The sequence below is a fragment of the Drosophila busckii genome, chromosome 2L (genome assembly GCF_011750605.1).
Source record: "Drosophila busckii strain San Diego stock center, stock number 13000-0081.31 chromosome 2L, ASM1175060v1, whole genome shotgun sequence".
Classification (NCBI taxonomy): domain Eukaryota; kingdom Metazoa; phylum Arthropoda; class Insecta; order Diptera; family Drosophilidae; genus Drosophila; species Drosophila busckii.
The window spans coordinates 15,750,527-15,766,312 of NC_046604.1; the positions used below are offsets into that span (position 1 = coordinate 15,750,527).

Genomic DNA, 15,786 nt, shown 5'->3' on the forward strand with positions numbered 1-15,786 from the left:
AGACTTGTGTGCGCAGAGCAGCAGCTGCTTTTGCTGCTGCTGTTGCTGGCGTCGCTGCTGACGTCTGCTGTTGCGCTGCTGATAATGACAATGGTGATGACGATGTTGATGATGATGACAATGCCGATGATTAGATGGACAGCAACAACAGCGCTGCGCTGCCGACTGTGGCGTTTGCGTTGCATTGTGTCGCTTGCGTCGCTGGCAACAGCAATGGTTGCTGCTGCTGCTGCTGCCAACAGCCAGTGCGCTGCTTGCTCGACAGCTCAGCGGCTTGTGCACTATGACCACCTCCAGTGCATCGAGTGCAACTGCCACAGCAGCTGTCGCCTTGGGCCTGCTGCTGTTCATTAGCTTGCTGTTGTTGTTGTGATACTGAAAGGCGCGATTATCATGACATTGCGCCAGATCCAGTTTGGAGATGTGATCGTCGTCGTCGGCACGCGCTGTTAGCAAATGATCGTCGCCGCTGCTGCTGAGCGTCGACAATTGTCGCTCTTCGGAATGAGATATGTGCAAATCGTGTTGTTGCTGTTGTTCTTGTTGTTGTTGCTGCTGCTGTTGTTGTTGTTCTTCGGGGGCAAACTGCTAATCGCCGCGTCGCATATCGCGTGGCTTTGTATTGTTGCGATAGATCCACACCTGCAGCAATATGGCAATGTCCAGGCTGACCTAAAATAGCAAAATGCAAATTGATTAGTTTAAAAGTTTTATATAATAACACTAGAGCTCTTTAAATATTTATTCGTATACATTTACCTATGCTTAAATCAAAAATAAAATTCAAATAAGCGAAGACATGTTATAAAAAATTCTATAAAATAATTATATCTTCAAAACTAGGCAGAATACATTTTTTTAAATATTATTTTTGAGCTAAGAGTGCAAATATCTATAACAACTAAGTTTAAAGGAGCTCTGAGGCAGTAGAAAATAAATATTTGTAAGCACAAATGCAAATTGATTAGCTTAACAGTATTATATGTTAATATATATTTTGGCGTGCTACTAAAATATTAATTTAATTCATTCTCATGTTAGAGTGTGTTTGAAATTATATATTATTAGTTTATAGCATTTTCGATTAATGCTCAAAAGAGCTGAGGAATCTTATAAATAATTCTAAGCATCAAATTTAATCTTAAAATAAATCAAAAACATATTTTTTAAATATTGCTTAGACTTCTAGCGTCTAGAAAAAAATATAAAAAGCTGCGATGCAGAAAATATAAATATTTGTAAGCTAGTGATATAAGTTAAGTCCTAAGTCACATAACTTACTATATGAGTATGACAATTTACTGTATAACAGTTTATTTAAACGCCTAACTTTTAGTCTAGTATTAATTTATGACAAAATAGAGACAAGCAATAGACAACTTAAGCACTATAAGAGCTTAGCATCAAACATTTTTTTTTGTTTACAATACAATAAGCCTTATAACACTTTGCCTATAATGCCGTATAACAGTTGTTAACGCACCTGCAGCGTGCCGCATATCCAGAACTGCGATGGCGCTTGTCTAGCTATAAAGTAACCAGTCTTGAACATATCACCGAGCGTCCACATGATCACCATGTGTATGCTCATACCATATGTTGATTTATTCTTAAAATTGCGCAAAAACTGTGGCGCACCTGCAAATGGAAAAACACATATATTTATTTAAATACTTAAGGCAGTGAATTGCAGCGTTGCGCTCACCCAACATGGCCTCTGTGAAGAGCGCCACAAAGCCCATGGCCTCCATGAACCAATGCACTGAGAGCATAAGATATGTAATAGCAGCGCCCACGGCCCAGACGATAAGCATCATATCCAGATACGACTGAAAGTCTGTCCAATTCCAAAAGTATTTGAAATCCAAATCTGCCAAGGAGAGAGAGCGTTAGTAACTGCGTTTAAGGCAATAATTTAAACAGTTTAGGGCGTGTGCGCTATAATTAGCTTACTGCACATTGATCTATTTACGAGGCTACATTTCCGCCCACGCTGTTAACCCAGTTTTATTATTGAATTGCCTAGCGTGAGTCAATTGATAAAGCCGCTGAGCTCACTGCAAATGCCAAATGGCAAATGGCGCGTAAAGATAAGAGCAGCGACCAAAGTGGCCGAAGGAGCAACTCAAAGGCAAAGGCGTGGCCTTCAAGCAAACTAAATATGTTTTTCCTTTTCTCTTTTTTGCGGAAATTGCCATCAAAACGTCAAACTGGTCAATGTCAAACTCTATATATGGCGAGTCACGCGTTTGTTTTTACCATTCAAATAATGTCTGGAACGTGCACGCTTGATAACGCCAGCGGTGGTGGACACCGAGCCCACCGTATCCGTGTCCGTCAACACTTTGGGCAAGTGCAGCTCATCGCCTACAACAAACGAAAAAAGTTAATGCAAATTAACTATTGATATGATATGTGCGGCGTACTCACCTCGCAGCGTATGCTCGCGTGTATTCGAACTCATGCGCTTCACCTTCACGCAGAGATGGATCATGAGGAACATGGTGATATTCATGACCACACTCTGCACCAGCAATGGAAGCTCATAGCGGCTGAAGAACCTGTCAAATAGAAAAACAAACAATTAGTTCAATAAGCAAAAGTGTTATACAATTGAAATGTGTAAATAGAGCTTAGCAAACTAGCTTATCGATATAAAAAACTGTTATAGACTCAAATTATGTGGCTTTTAAATAGCAAATTAGCTATCTTACTATTTTAAATGACAATAAAAACTGTTATATAGACTGTTATATAGTATTAACAGATTTATATTAAGGTAAAAAATGTTATAAAGTTTAAACTGTATGATTTTAATAAAGTAAATTAGCTGTTATACTGTTTTAAGTAAGAATAAAAGCTGTTATACAATATTATTATGATGTCTTTAGCTGCACAGAATTATATCAATATGTTAAACTGTTATACAGTCAAATTATGTGACCTTAACTTAATAAATAAGCTGTTATACTATAACAAAAATATAAGTTATACAACAATATGTATCAGTTTAGCTGTTATACTGATTATCAATACACAAAACTATTATATAGTCAAGTTATATGATTTGAAAATAGCATATAAGTAAGAATAAGAACTGTTATACAGTATTTTTGTACTATCATGTGCTACACAGCATTTTATCAACATGCAAAACTCTTATACAGTCATTTTATGCAATCTTAAACTTAGTAAATTAACTGTTATACTGTTGTATAACACTAATATGCCATCACTTGCTGCACAAAATCTATTTATGCTGTTTAACTAATGACATTTTAATTGTAATTGGCTAGCAGACATGAGCTTAATTGACTTTGAATAAGCTAATAAAATGATAATTTATAGCTCATTATTTATCCACTGAACTGACTTACTAAAGCATATAGGATATATGATATAGCTTAAAGTTCAAAATAAAATGTAGCGCATGTAATAAAGTTACAGTATTCATTCTTATAGTGACATAGTAAATTATTTTTGCGACCTTTTGTTAATTGGCTGCCATACAAATAATGATGAATTATTTTGATTTCATGTTTGCCCTGCTCTGGCTGTTCCGGCAGCCGAAACATGCTGGCTGTGTAAATTATGATTCATGTAGTTAACGTTGGCAATATAATATCGATTGGGTGGCGACTTTAAAGGCAAAATACAAAGCACACCAAGGCGCATATACTTGTAACAAATGTATTTTTAACGCTGCTGTAGAGTCTAGAGCGTCGAGCTGCTTTCGAGGCAGTGTCAAGCGTTGGGCTTGTCATAAAAACTGACAGACAGCCAAGTGGCTGCCACACAACACACAACTGTGTGGCAGGCAAATAAGCAACTGGAACGTGTTGAACATTTGGCAAGGCACCAGAACCAACAACAACAAAAAGTAGTAAAAGCCTAGTACAGGGCTAAAAACGCATTAGTTTGTAGATTTGTTTTGTGTCGTTTGGTCGAGCGCTATTAAGCGCAGGCCAAATGAACGGTTTTGTTCGATAAGTTGACGTTACAGTTACAGTTGTTGGTTTTGAACCTTATCTCATTCGCCCGCAAGTAGACAACGATAACAACTTTTTGTTGTCCTACAGTTTTGCTTTTTGCTTTCCCAACAATTCGCATGTCGTTTGCTGCCCAAATTGAATAACAAGCGCGGCCATTTAATGCCAGTTTTGTTTCCCAGTTCTCACCCACCCACCGAGCCAGCGCCCACACACACGCGCAGCACTCGCTAAAATTGGCAACACAAGCAGCGACCCGAAATGACATGCACAAATGCCCAAGAGCGCCAAATAGTATTTTTTTTTTATTACTCTTGCTGCTGCTGCTGTTGTGGCTGCTCTTGTTGCTGCTTATGAAAAGTTAATGGGGCAATATGCTAAATTTGCTAGTACATAAATTTTTTGCTGATTCTGTATAACAGTTGTGGGCGTAAGTTTGGGCTAAAATGTGTGCTGCAAATTGGCAATTTTTGCATTAAATATGTATAACATTTAAGCATTATAAAGCAAGCGTATAACAGTTTGCTGTAGCACTTTGCAGAATATTAAAATTCTTTATAAAAAAGTTGGCTAGTTATAATATAAATTATTTTTTGGGTCTTACGTATAACAGTTTGTTTTGCTGTATGACAGTTATCTACAAACCAATCAATTTTGTATTAAATATTACATTTTAGCATAATAAAAAAAAACGTAGAGCAGTTTTATGTCGCACTTTGCATGCTGTATAACAGTTGCCTACAATATGTTTATGTATATGTATAACAGTTTTTTGCCTTGATTAAATTGCATTATAGCAAGCAATTTAATTCTCTTGCACTTTAATTTACTCTTTAATTTACTTTATGCTGCTTAATTTGATTAAAACTTTTTACTTTAATCAATTTTTGCTTTAGCAAACAATTTCATTCTCTTGCTCTTCCGCTTTCACTCTTTCGTTGACTTTATGTTCCTTAATTTGATTACAACTTTTTATGCTAAATTTTGTCATCATCATGTAGTTCCGTTTGCTTTTCCCCACTTAATAATTTGTTGAACAGCTTTTCTTTGACCTTTATAAGTGCTCTACAACTACGACTACTACTACAACTACAACTATCAAATGGAATTCCCCTCTGCGCACTCATGTGTCTGCGTGTTTGTGCAGCTGCATTCAAGTTATCGTTGAAGCGTTTACTCTCAAATGTCAACAGCCCTACAATTTGCAGTTGTTATACGAGCAAAGTTCTATATGAGAGTTCATACATACAGTTGTATGTGAGTGGAAGTCGAAAGCATTTAATTTGATTAAAACTGAAATAATGCAACTGAGTCATTTGATTTAATGCGAGGGTTAATGCAGCGTATAACAGTATAATAGTTGATAAATCATTTTTGCGGTAAGCGAAGTCAATTCAATTCAATTTATTGTGATTTGCGGTTTCCATATAAAAATAATTTTGGTAATTAAAATATATTAAGCATAGTATTTATAATAAAACTGTTATATTATGGCTACAAAGATATTTTAATATTATAAGCAAGCGTTTAATCATCAAAAAACTATTATACAACTGATATACTACATCTAAAAAGTATTTTATTCTTATAAACAAGCGTTTTAGCATCCACAAACTCTGATACTGCTATACAACTGTCATAAAACCTTAAATTAGAAACTATAATCGTATTTTAGTGTTATTTTAATGTTATAACCAAGCATTTAAGCATCAGCAAACTGTCATACTGTCATAAAATGCTCATTAATAAACTATAAGCACTTAATTTTAGCAGCTAGCCAACAAGTAGCTTTTATATTCGCTCCAAGCAAGCACAAATTGTTTCGCTTGGCTTCTAAATTGTATGAAATACACTTTCACACATGCCGCCTCTGCATACATGGAATGCTCTTGTTTAAGGCAGTCCATTTGGCACGCTTCAATGTGAAAAAAAAAAAAATATATGTATGAAAGTCATAAAAAGAAAATCGATAAAAATGCAAACGCTCGGGCAACCGCCTGCCCGCCTGGTCCACCACCCACTGCTGCCAACCATATTTGGTTGAATGGCTCAACTGCAAATGGAATGTGCTGCTCGCTTGCCTCAGAATAATGTAAACAATTTCATTTATGCATGCCGCTGACGCCTGACGTCTGACGTGCTGCTCCTCCTGACAAGGCAGCATTCGTTTTTCGTTTTTTTTTTTAATGCCAATTTGTAGCTACAATTTAACTAAATGACTTGTGGTTGGCAAACATAATGTCACCCCATGAACTGTTTATTGATAAAATTAGTGTCGCTGTGTGTGTGTCTCGCTCTAATGAAGTCGTTACCAATTCGTGTGTTTACTGAACAACAATTGTGCGTTCATATATAATTAAGCTTTGTGTGTGTTTTTGTTTGCTCATAAAATTTGCTCAAGGTTGAGTGTAAATTTTGTTTGCCTGAAAGTAGGCTACACTTATTGAATGGCGCGCCGGTCGTTCGACCGACCGACCGTGTGAAGTGCGCTGCTAACGAACTGTTATACATACACACACACTACAGTAAATCCTCCAAAACGACACTTAAGTTTAGGCATATGCATAAGTATTTCATATATCGCATGAATGCGCTTATTTAGTGTTTGTCTTTGTATCCGTGTGTGTGTTGAGATTTGTGTAAATACAGCGCAGCGTTGATGATGTGCCGACCATGCTAGTTATTATCCCTGGCTATATATAGTATATATTATAGCTTAGCACAATTTGGTGCCTTTGATGGAGGGGCCAATGAATGTGGCAAACTGGGTCGTTCTCAATGTATTATGAACGTTTCTCACATAAATTGTTCAAATGTCCTTGCGAGAAAGAACAGACGACACTGATTAACGTGCAGGCTGTTATACAGACAAATAATATATACGTTTTGGTTGTTGGCCAAATTAGCTGTTAAGCTGACAAAAGTCAAAAGAAATCTGTTATACGTATTTCATAGCCATACAGTATGCGCTTATAAGCCAATTAAAGTCTGTTATACAAACTGATATACAATATTAAATGCAGAATAATATTGAAGTTTTGTTTGTACAAATTAGCTGTTAGGTTGTTAAAAGTTACAAGAAAACTGTTATACAAGCTGTATACAAACTGTTATACGTATTTTATAAACTGTTTTACTGTTTAAAACTCTTTTCGCACATTATCTAAACATTAAACCATAAAACTGTTATACATACTGTTATACGTCTTGTATAACTTATAAAAACTATTTTACTATATTATATATATTACTTTGCTACTAAAAAACGCATTATTTAAACTCAACGTAGCAATTTCCGCTCTGAAACTGTTATACAATAAGATTATAATGCTGTCATATACAACTGCTGCACACATGCATTTTAAATTTCAATCATAAAAAGAAATTTTCCAAAATTGCTTTATGCCTGCGTTATTTGCTCAATGAAAATTAATTTCCTCACATGTCAACCAACAGTTAACCACACATGGTGCTAAGCTTTTCTCACTCTTCACTCGCCACTCACTTCACTCAGGCACAAGAGCAAGACAAACAAGCGGCGCCTCTGCCCTGGGCTTAGCAACAACAGCGCTGACAACAACAAGAGCAAGAGCAAGAGGAGCAGGAGCCGGTTACGGCCAAACCCACTTCAATTTACGGGGCTCACCAGCAGTGGTAAAGGCAAAAGTTGCGACAAGCCAAACAAAAGGGCGAACCACAATGCCACACAATTGTTGCCGCTGGGATGCTGTGCACAGCAAAAATAATACAAATGTAATGCGTTGATTTGCATATAAACTAGAGGCGTTAAATATAGTGCAATCATTTTCAGATAGATAAGTAAAGAAAACAAAAAAGAAGCAAGTTGAAGTAAGGATAGAAATTAGTTGGCTGAGACAAGTGTAAGAAAACTTTTAAATTGATTATAGAAAAAAGTTAACAAAAGTTAGGAAATATATGCTGTGCATATAAATAAGCTAAAAACTAGCTATAAAAAAGTGTATGCTGTGAAATTGAGCTTAGCTATCGATAAGTTTTTGAACTTTCGTAATAGCAACAACAAAAATAATATAATACTCATTATTGATCATTTTTTGTTTAATGGTTAACTTTACTATTTTATGTGAATATGCGCTGAGTTAACAAACGCTGTGTTATCGATAATATCGATAGCCTTTTGAACTTTCGTAATAGCACTAACATAGTTTGCACTCATTATAACAATTTTTTGTTGCATGGCAACATTTTTTTTACTGATTAACTTTACTATTTAATGCGAGATCTTTGCTCTTTTATGTGCGTCACAACTGCTGTCAAGCGATGTTTGTCGATTGTCTGATAGACAAGAAGCTGTGTGTTGAGTTGAGTTTGCCACACAGTCATATCAGCTATATGCTATATAGTATATATACAAGTAACAAGAACACAGCATAGCGAAAGGCGGCAAAAAATGTTGTGGAAAATCAGCGATAGCTTTGCTATGTGCACTGCTGTTGTTGGTTTTTCTACGCTTGCCCTTGTTTAGACAGTTCGATTAGTTTGTTTTTGTGCTGGCGCAAGCAAATTAAATGCCAAACAGACACAAAATCAGTTTGAGTCGCTTTAAGCCAGTGAAGAAGACCTTTAAGCTTGCAGCATTAAAATTCAATTAGAGCCCAGGCAGCGTCTTGCAACTGAGCACGTGGCACAAATAGAAACCCAAATTGCTTTACTGATTTAGCTGCTCAGTTGTGCCAACAGGGATTGTCTCAAAGCACGAAAGCATGACGTGTGTCATTTTGGCAGCCACTGACTTTTGCTTTTTAATTACGCAAAACATTTCGTGGGCTAAGTGCGCGATAGCGATAGCGCCACCAAGCTGACCTTTTGAGTTGAGGCAAGGCTTTGGGGCACACCCAGCTGAGCTATCAAGAGAAGACAAGACAGCGCCGTCTTAAAAGCAGCTCAATGGGCATTTAGTTAATATAGCTGCTTAGTTTAGAGTTCTGCCGCTGCTTAGTTTTCAATTAAATAGATTAGCTGTAAGTTTAAAAGTTAATCAAGTTAAGTGCTCTCGCTCTAGCGTTTGTACATTTAATTAACGCTTCTAATTTGCTCTTTGTATATAGCATTCAGTTTTAATTAATTTGCAATTAGCCCAACAGTTGTTATTAATCCGAATAAATTCTTTAGATTCCAATTGAAATTAGAGCTTAACTGTGTGCATTTGATTTAAAAGCAAAGAATTTCATTGAATTTATATTTAGTATTTTAGTTTAGATTGAACTTTTTTACATTCAATTTGCTGCTCATTGATTTTATTACTTATTAAATTCATCAAGCTTTTGCTTGGCGCTTTCATTAAGCTAATTTTTGTAGGTAAAAAATGTTTTAAAAAATATATATAAATTTAAAAATGCTTTATATTAGATGAACTTAATTCTTAGTATTGAAAACTCGTTAATTTAATTTTTTTAAATTAAAAAATCAGTTGAAAATAAATATATTTTTTTTACAATGCTGAAATTTGGATAAGCTGCTAATTACAAATATATTTAATTAAAAAGTGCATTCAAATTGTTATTCCTTATTTTTTATTTTGTATTCTGTGCATTTTTCTTGCTTGTTCCATAATCTTTCCATGTACTCAAAGCATTTCAAATATGTCTTTTGTCTATTCTCTGGGGGCAGAATTTCCAACACAATCTGCTGTCTTGTTGATAAGCTACTCATTCATGTTTATAATGTTTGCATAGAGCAATAATAACAACAAACATAAGTCGCTTTTGTTACTTAGAAAATAATAATTCTTATCGCACACACTAAACAGATAACTGAAAACCCCAAGCTAATAATTTATTTGCGTTGAATATTATCAAAAAAAAAAAAGTAGAACTGCTGTATAGCTGCTAAATAAGGCATTCAAGTGTCAAACTAAAGCCAAATATTTGTCAATATATCAATATATATATAACATTAGCAGCTTAACACGTCTAAAGATAATTTGCTGTTTATAAATAGCAAACAATTTACTTTGCCAGTGAGTAATTTAAAATATATTTTCATGTTAATGCTGACATTTGATTTTTTTTATTTTTCAGGTATTTATGGCACGTTTTCAATTATCGCTTGCAGACTTGCCAAATCTTATCGCTGGTTATAAAAAACAACGTGAATGGCAGCAAATTAATATTTAATAGCCATTATAATTGACATTTGCATAATATTAATAATTATATTTTTTTCTTTTTGACCTACTTAAAAAATAAATTTACTTTTAATATGTGTGAAACGCACAAGTTGTGGCTTAAATACACAAAAACGTTGCGCCAAGGTCAAAAGCGGCATGCCACGCCTCCCTTGCCACACTTTCCCAAGCAACAATAACAAATTTTTGGAGCAGCCAAAAAACAAAAAAAAAATGTGCGCACACATTAAAGTTTTTTTTTTTTTGTTGACTTTGCCTTTTTGCATGCAAATTAGAATTTAACGAAAAATTTCTAACCGGTTGGCTCAGTTAATGACATCAACGTTGGGTTCTTGATTCTTTTTTTGTTTCTTAGCTGAAAAAGTTGCAACCTTTTTTTTTTTTTGTTATTAAATTGTGACGCTTTGAATATCAAAGTGCAGCTAAGCAGGTTTAAATGATTTACAGCTAAGTTATTTAAATTATTTATAGTTGCTTTCGATTGGCATTATACTTTTACTTTTTAGCATTCAAAAATATACAAGCGGGTTTTTAATTTTATGACTAACTAGTTTTCGCACTTAAAGCAGCAAAAATTTAGGCTTGTTAAATATCAAAAACTCATATGTAAGAATAATAATAATTTTATGCATAAACTTTAAGTTTTTGCGCAGCAATAAATCTATGAAGAAATAAATAATTTAATTACTGAGATTTAAGCTTAAAAATTGCATTTAATAAATATTAATATATGATATTAATAATAAAATTTTTCGCAGCTGCTTTAAATTAAAAAATGTATCCTAGGCCATTTATTTTTTATAATTAAGCTTCTCAGTTTTTAGCATTTATATAATTGTTGCTACAATAAAAATATTTTTAACAATAAATAACTTTAAGTAATGCAATACGCTGAGGTCATTAAACTTTGCTACTCATCAAAATAGCTGCAAAACTGAAAAGTTGGCAAATTATTTACTGCCCTTCAGCCCGCTGCTGCCCTTTGGCATGGCTTTAACTTTTGAGTTAAGCAGCTTATTGTAACTTTTGGCAAACAGCACTTAAAACATTTACAAGTGCTTAAAGTTTTTATATTTTTAACACAATTACACATCAACTGAATGAACGTTACAATTTTTTTTTTATATTATATGAGTAAACATTTGCGCAACAAGAGCCGAAGCCACGCTAATGAAACTATTTAGTAATAAATTCGCACAATACATTGGCATTAATGTATTATAATTCATATTTATAAAGCTTCAATCAAATTCATTGTGTGCTACTTGCCACTTGCTTGGTCATGCCACAATGCCTACGAACCGCACGAACAAAAAAAAAAAAATTGAGTCACTTCTTGTGGTGCGAAAGTCTCGGCTTGCGCCTCCAGGGGGTGTGGCAGGTGAGAATTGTTTGCTCTGCGCCGCTGACTAGAAATCTGACGCGCCTTTATTGAATGTCGGCAAATAATCAAATTGCTGTCAGTTGTCAAAGCTACAAGAGCAGCGAACTTAGTCATAAAATAAACGCCTATGCTTAGTATGGATTTTTTATAGGTTGCTAAACATAAAAGTAAATAAAAGTAGTTAAGCGTATATTGAGAAAAAGTAAGCAGCATTGACAGTTAAAAATTTGCTTATAATTTATAAAGCTTAAAATAATTTTTTTATATATTTGTTTGACAGCGCAAAAGATTAAAAATAATTTATGCTATGCTAGAATTTTTTTTATAATATAAATTCAGTAAAGAGATTATATTAAATTATTAAATTATTTATGCATGCAAACTTGTCTAATTAAAAATGATTTATTGCAATGCAAAATCTGTTTTTGATATAAAAATTGTTTTAGAGTAATATTTTTTTTAAATACAAATTCATTTAGAGATTATATTATATTATTAAATTATTTAGCATGCAAGCTTGTCTAACTAAAAATGATTTACTGCTATGCATAAACTGTTTTTGATATAAAAATTGTTTTAGAGTAATATTGTATATATATATTTTCTTTAACTGCACATAATTGTTATACATTCCGCTGTAGTATAAATTCAATTATTTAAAAAACCAGCTGTGCAATAAAATTTTCACATTTGGCCAATTTTTGGATTAATTATTAAATTTTGCTTTTAGCAATCAACAATTGCCAGCAGCTAGCTTTGTCTATTTATTAATACTTTATATTGTTGTTGTTGCTGCTGCATAAATAATAATGATTAATAAAGAATGAATCGATGATGAGCTCATGCAGCTTTGACTCTCTTGACTCGCTCGACTGTCTGGTCTGGCCTTATTTAATAATCAGTTTAAGCTGTAGCCCCAGTGTGGGTGTGAAAACAATTGATAACTTATGTATATAAGCATATATGCATTATATAGGAACAATGTGTAAAAGATAATGTAGCTTTGTTTTGGAAAATCAGTACGCGCATATGTGAGTAATTAATATTTTACACGTTTTAAATGAATGACAGTTGTTCAACAATAAGCAAAGTCTGTAAAAATTTGTTATTATTTTTTACGAGCTGCAGTTTGTGTGCAAAGCAAATTGCCAACCCAACCCCGCCCGCCCCTTTGGGCTAACCAATTGCAATTAAATTTGTAGGCCGTGTTTAGTGCGGGGTTGGGGGCAATATCAATGCGAAAATGATTAGACTGGAATCATGATAATTAACTTGTCAGTGTGTATTGTACAATTGGCACAGGGCACAATTTAATTGCAAATGTTGCTATTGCAATAATAAAAGGCAATTAAGCCTTTTGTACTACAAAATTTGCATTGATAAAGCTGCTGCTATTGATATGCCAAACAAATTGTTAGAAATTTAAATAATTTGCATAACAAAGTTGTTACAAATTTAAGTGCATGTATTAAACTTTTATGGCAAACAATGTAGGCAGCATTTACTTTAACAAAATTTTATGACTGAAGTGTGCCGATAAGCTTGAACATTAATTTGTAAGCTTCCGGGTTCTTGAGCACTTAAATAATTAAATTTATAAATATTTATCAGCATATGCAGTTGCAGCTCATACTTGAAAATTAGTTAGACTTCTTTATAAATAAAAGCATAAAAATTTAACAGCAATTGCAGTGGAAGTTGATTGCCTAAATTAGTTATACACTTTTTATAAATTGAAAATATGTTTATCAACGCTTTTATATTATTTATAACAAACGTTTAGTTCACTAAATATTCTTTAATGTATATAAAAGCAGCTGCATTGATTTTATTAACTGCCTATGCAAAGTTAAGTTCATATTAATAGCATCAAATATAGACGAAGAACCAACCCTCGCTCAACTGACCTTCGAACAGTTTGAACTCCCAGCCTCAACTGAGCTCGCCTCCCCCACTAAGTTTGTAGTTTATTTAAAGAGCAGCAGCGCAGTTGCTGCTCTCGCAGTCAGTTGCTGCTGCTGCTGCTGCTGCGCTCCCAGCAATGCGCTTTAAGGTGAGAGCGGCGCTCAGCTGGCAACGAGGGAGGCAGCAACGCAAACACAAACGCAGCTCAGATTACTACAATGGTATGTGTTAGCTCTTTTGAGTGATTTATATAGTATACAACATTAATTTATATTTAGTGCGGCGCTTTGTTTACAAATATATACACATTGCCCAAAATGCGGGCATACTATATATATATATATATACTCTACTCAATGGAAATGCAAATTATTGCTACAATTAGTTTATATTTAAACTTTGTTTGCCAACGCAATCACAAATAGCTGGCGCCATTAGTTGGGTGCTGGGGTTAACTTTAATTGCGTGTTTAGCTCTAACAAAAGCTGTCACGCCATAATTAAATACACGCCCCCTACTAGAAATATTCAAAGTATACGTTCCAAGCCAAACAGCTGACTCAGTTAGAAGCCCTACAAACAATTAAATTATTGATTGCTTTGCCCACTGTGCCAAGAGCTGAAGACACATTGACGACGACCACCAGTTGCTTTATTGCTGTTTGCTATATTTTCTGCTAGCCAATTGTTTATAATTATTATAAGCTGCAGTTGCGTGTGTGTGTGTGTGTGTGCGCATTATAAATTTTTAATTTCAAAAGGCTAAAGCAGCAGTGGGCGGCCCTGAGCGCATTGGTGCTTGCACTTGATTGCCTTTGGTCATATAAAAAAAATAATAATAAGTATTTTCGACTATTGTTTATGCTACAATTTTAAATTTTTGGCTTTGAGCTCAAAGGCTCAGCAAATTGTTTACAGCCAAGTGTTTGCTTTAACTATTTATGGCTCATTAAAGTGTTTTAAACAAAACTTGTCTAGAGCTTAAAAAGCAAATTAAATTAAATTATAGACTGTCCTGCATTTATTGATAACTAATTTGCACGCTTGTGTAAATTGTATTAAAATTTGTTGTGTTTTAACTTTGATACCATGTGTCATGCAATATGCTAAATGAATTTCTAAACATTTAATTTCAGTTGCTTAGTTTGAATTTAGCTCAATAGAAAGCGTGAGTAATTGTTAATTGCTTTGTTTAAAATAAATATTCCCTAGAAATTGCATGCGCTGTTGAGATAATAGACACAGCATCAGTTAAATAATAAAAAATAATTATTTTTTATAATACGCGCTTATCGCTTAGCATGTGATTTTAATTTTGCCATTAGGCAATTTTATTTTAATTGCAAGTTAGCTTAATTAATAATTGAAAGTATGCAATTAAAAATGTTTATAAATTTCCAACAGTGACTAAAAATTATAAAATATATTTTTTTTAATTTAATAACTGATTCTCAGGGCCTTAGAGTGCAGACTAGTCCGTCCATATGGACTGGAAATCGACTTGAAATCATGACATGGCTAGACATGTTATGAGATCATGCGAGTATATAGTATGCCATAAAAGTCGACTGTATATAGTTGCGATAAGATGTGCACGTTGATAAGCAGCAAAGCTGATAAGCTTACACTACACTTAAGATTAAGTTTGGCCATCATAACTATCTGAGCTCGTCTTTAACTTACCAGAAGAGTATTCTCAACGAGTTGGCCACCAGCAGCGCTAGGCAGACATAAAGTGAGAAGCCATCGGCATCTTGTGTTTTCTTGATCTCTATATATTGCGGCACATAGGGTATAACGCCGCCAATGACCATGGCCGAGGCCGCTGCCCAGCCGACAACATGGCCAACGGTAAGGCCCAATTCATCGCTGATAATCCAATCCATATTTTAAATTGTACTTGAGATGACGGATATGTTGCTATTAGTTGTTGCTTTTTCTTTTTTTTTATTATTGTTGTTGGCGAGGTCGCGTCGCTGGTTTTATTTTTTTTTGACTAGTTGAAGCGCCAGAGGCTGGAAGTTGTTGTTGCTGTGATTTGAGTGCTTTGCATTATTATGCTGCAAACGTTAGAAGACGACGTCAACGCTGACTGCGACGTTAGCGTAGGCGTAGGCTTTAATTGGCCAAGCAGCGTGCGCGAGAGTGTGAGCACGAGAGCGAACGAAAGAGAGCACGTGTAAGAGGCTGGCGTAGTCAGCTGCTGCGTCGTCGTCGTCGTCGTCGTTGTCTTCTTCGTCGTTGTTGTTTTTGTTGTTGTTGTTATTACTCAGGTAAGTGTGTGTAAATGCGTTTTTGCAAAATGCTTAAAGAGTAGGAAGTAAGCGTTGATGTTGATTTACC

At 34.5% G+C, this 15,786-nt stretch overlaps 1 protein-coding gene across 1 annotated transcript; it reads right to left on the bottom strand.

The window, feature by feature from the left end:
• Positions 1-574: 574 nt before the first annotated feature.
• On the bottom strand, positions 575-15,329 carry LOC108607436 (solute carrier family 66 member 2). Its single transcript, XM_017998267.2, has 6 exons — positions 15,127-15,329; positions 2,431-2,561; positions 2,260-2,367; positions 1,706-1,870; positions 1,484-1,638; positions 575-672 (listed from the first exon to the last, which is right to left on the bottom strand). The coding sequence occupies exons 1-6, from the start codon at positions 15,327-15,329 to the stop codon at positions 589-591; spliced, it is 846 nt and encodes a 281-aa protein (XP_017853756.1). The 3' UTR covers positions 575-588.
• Positions 15,330-15,786: the final 457 nt, after the last annotated feature.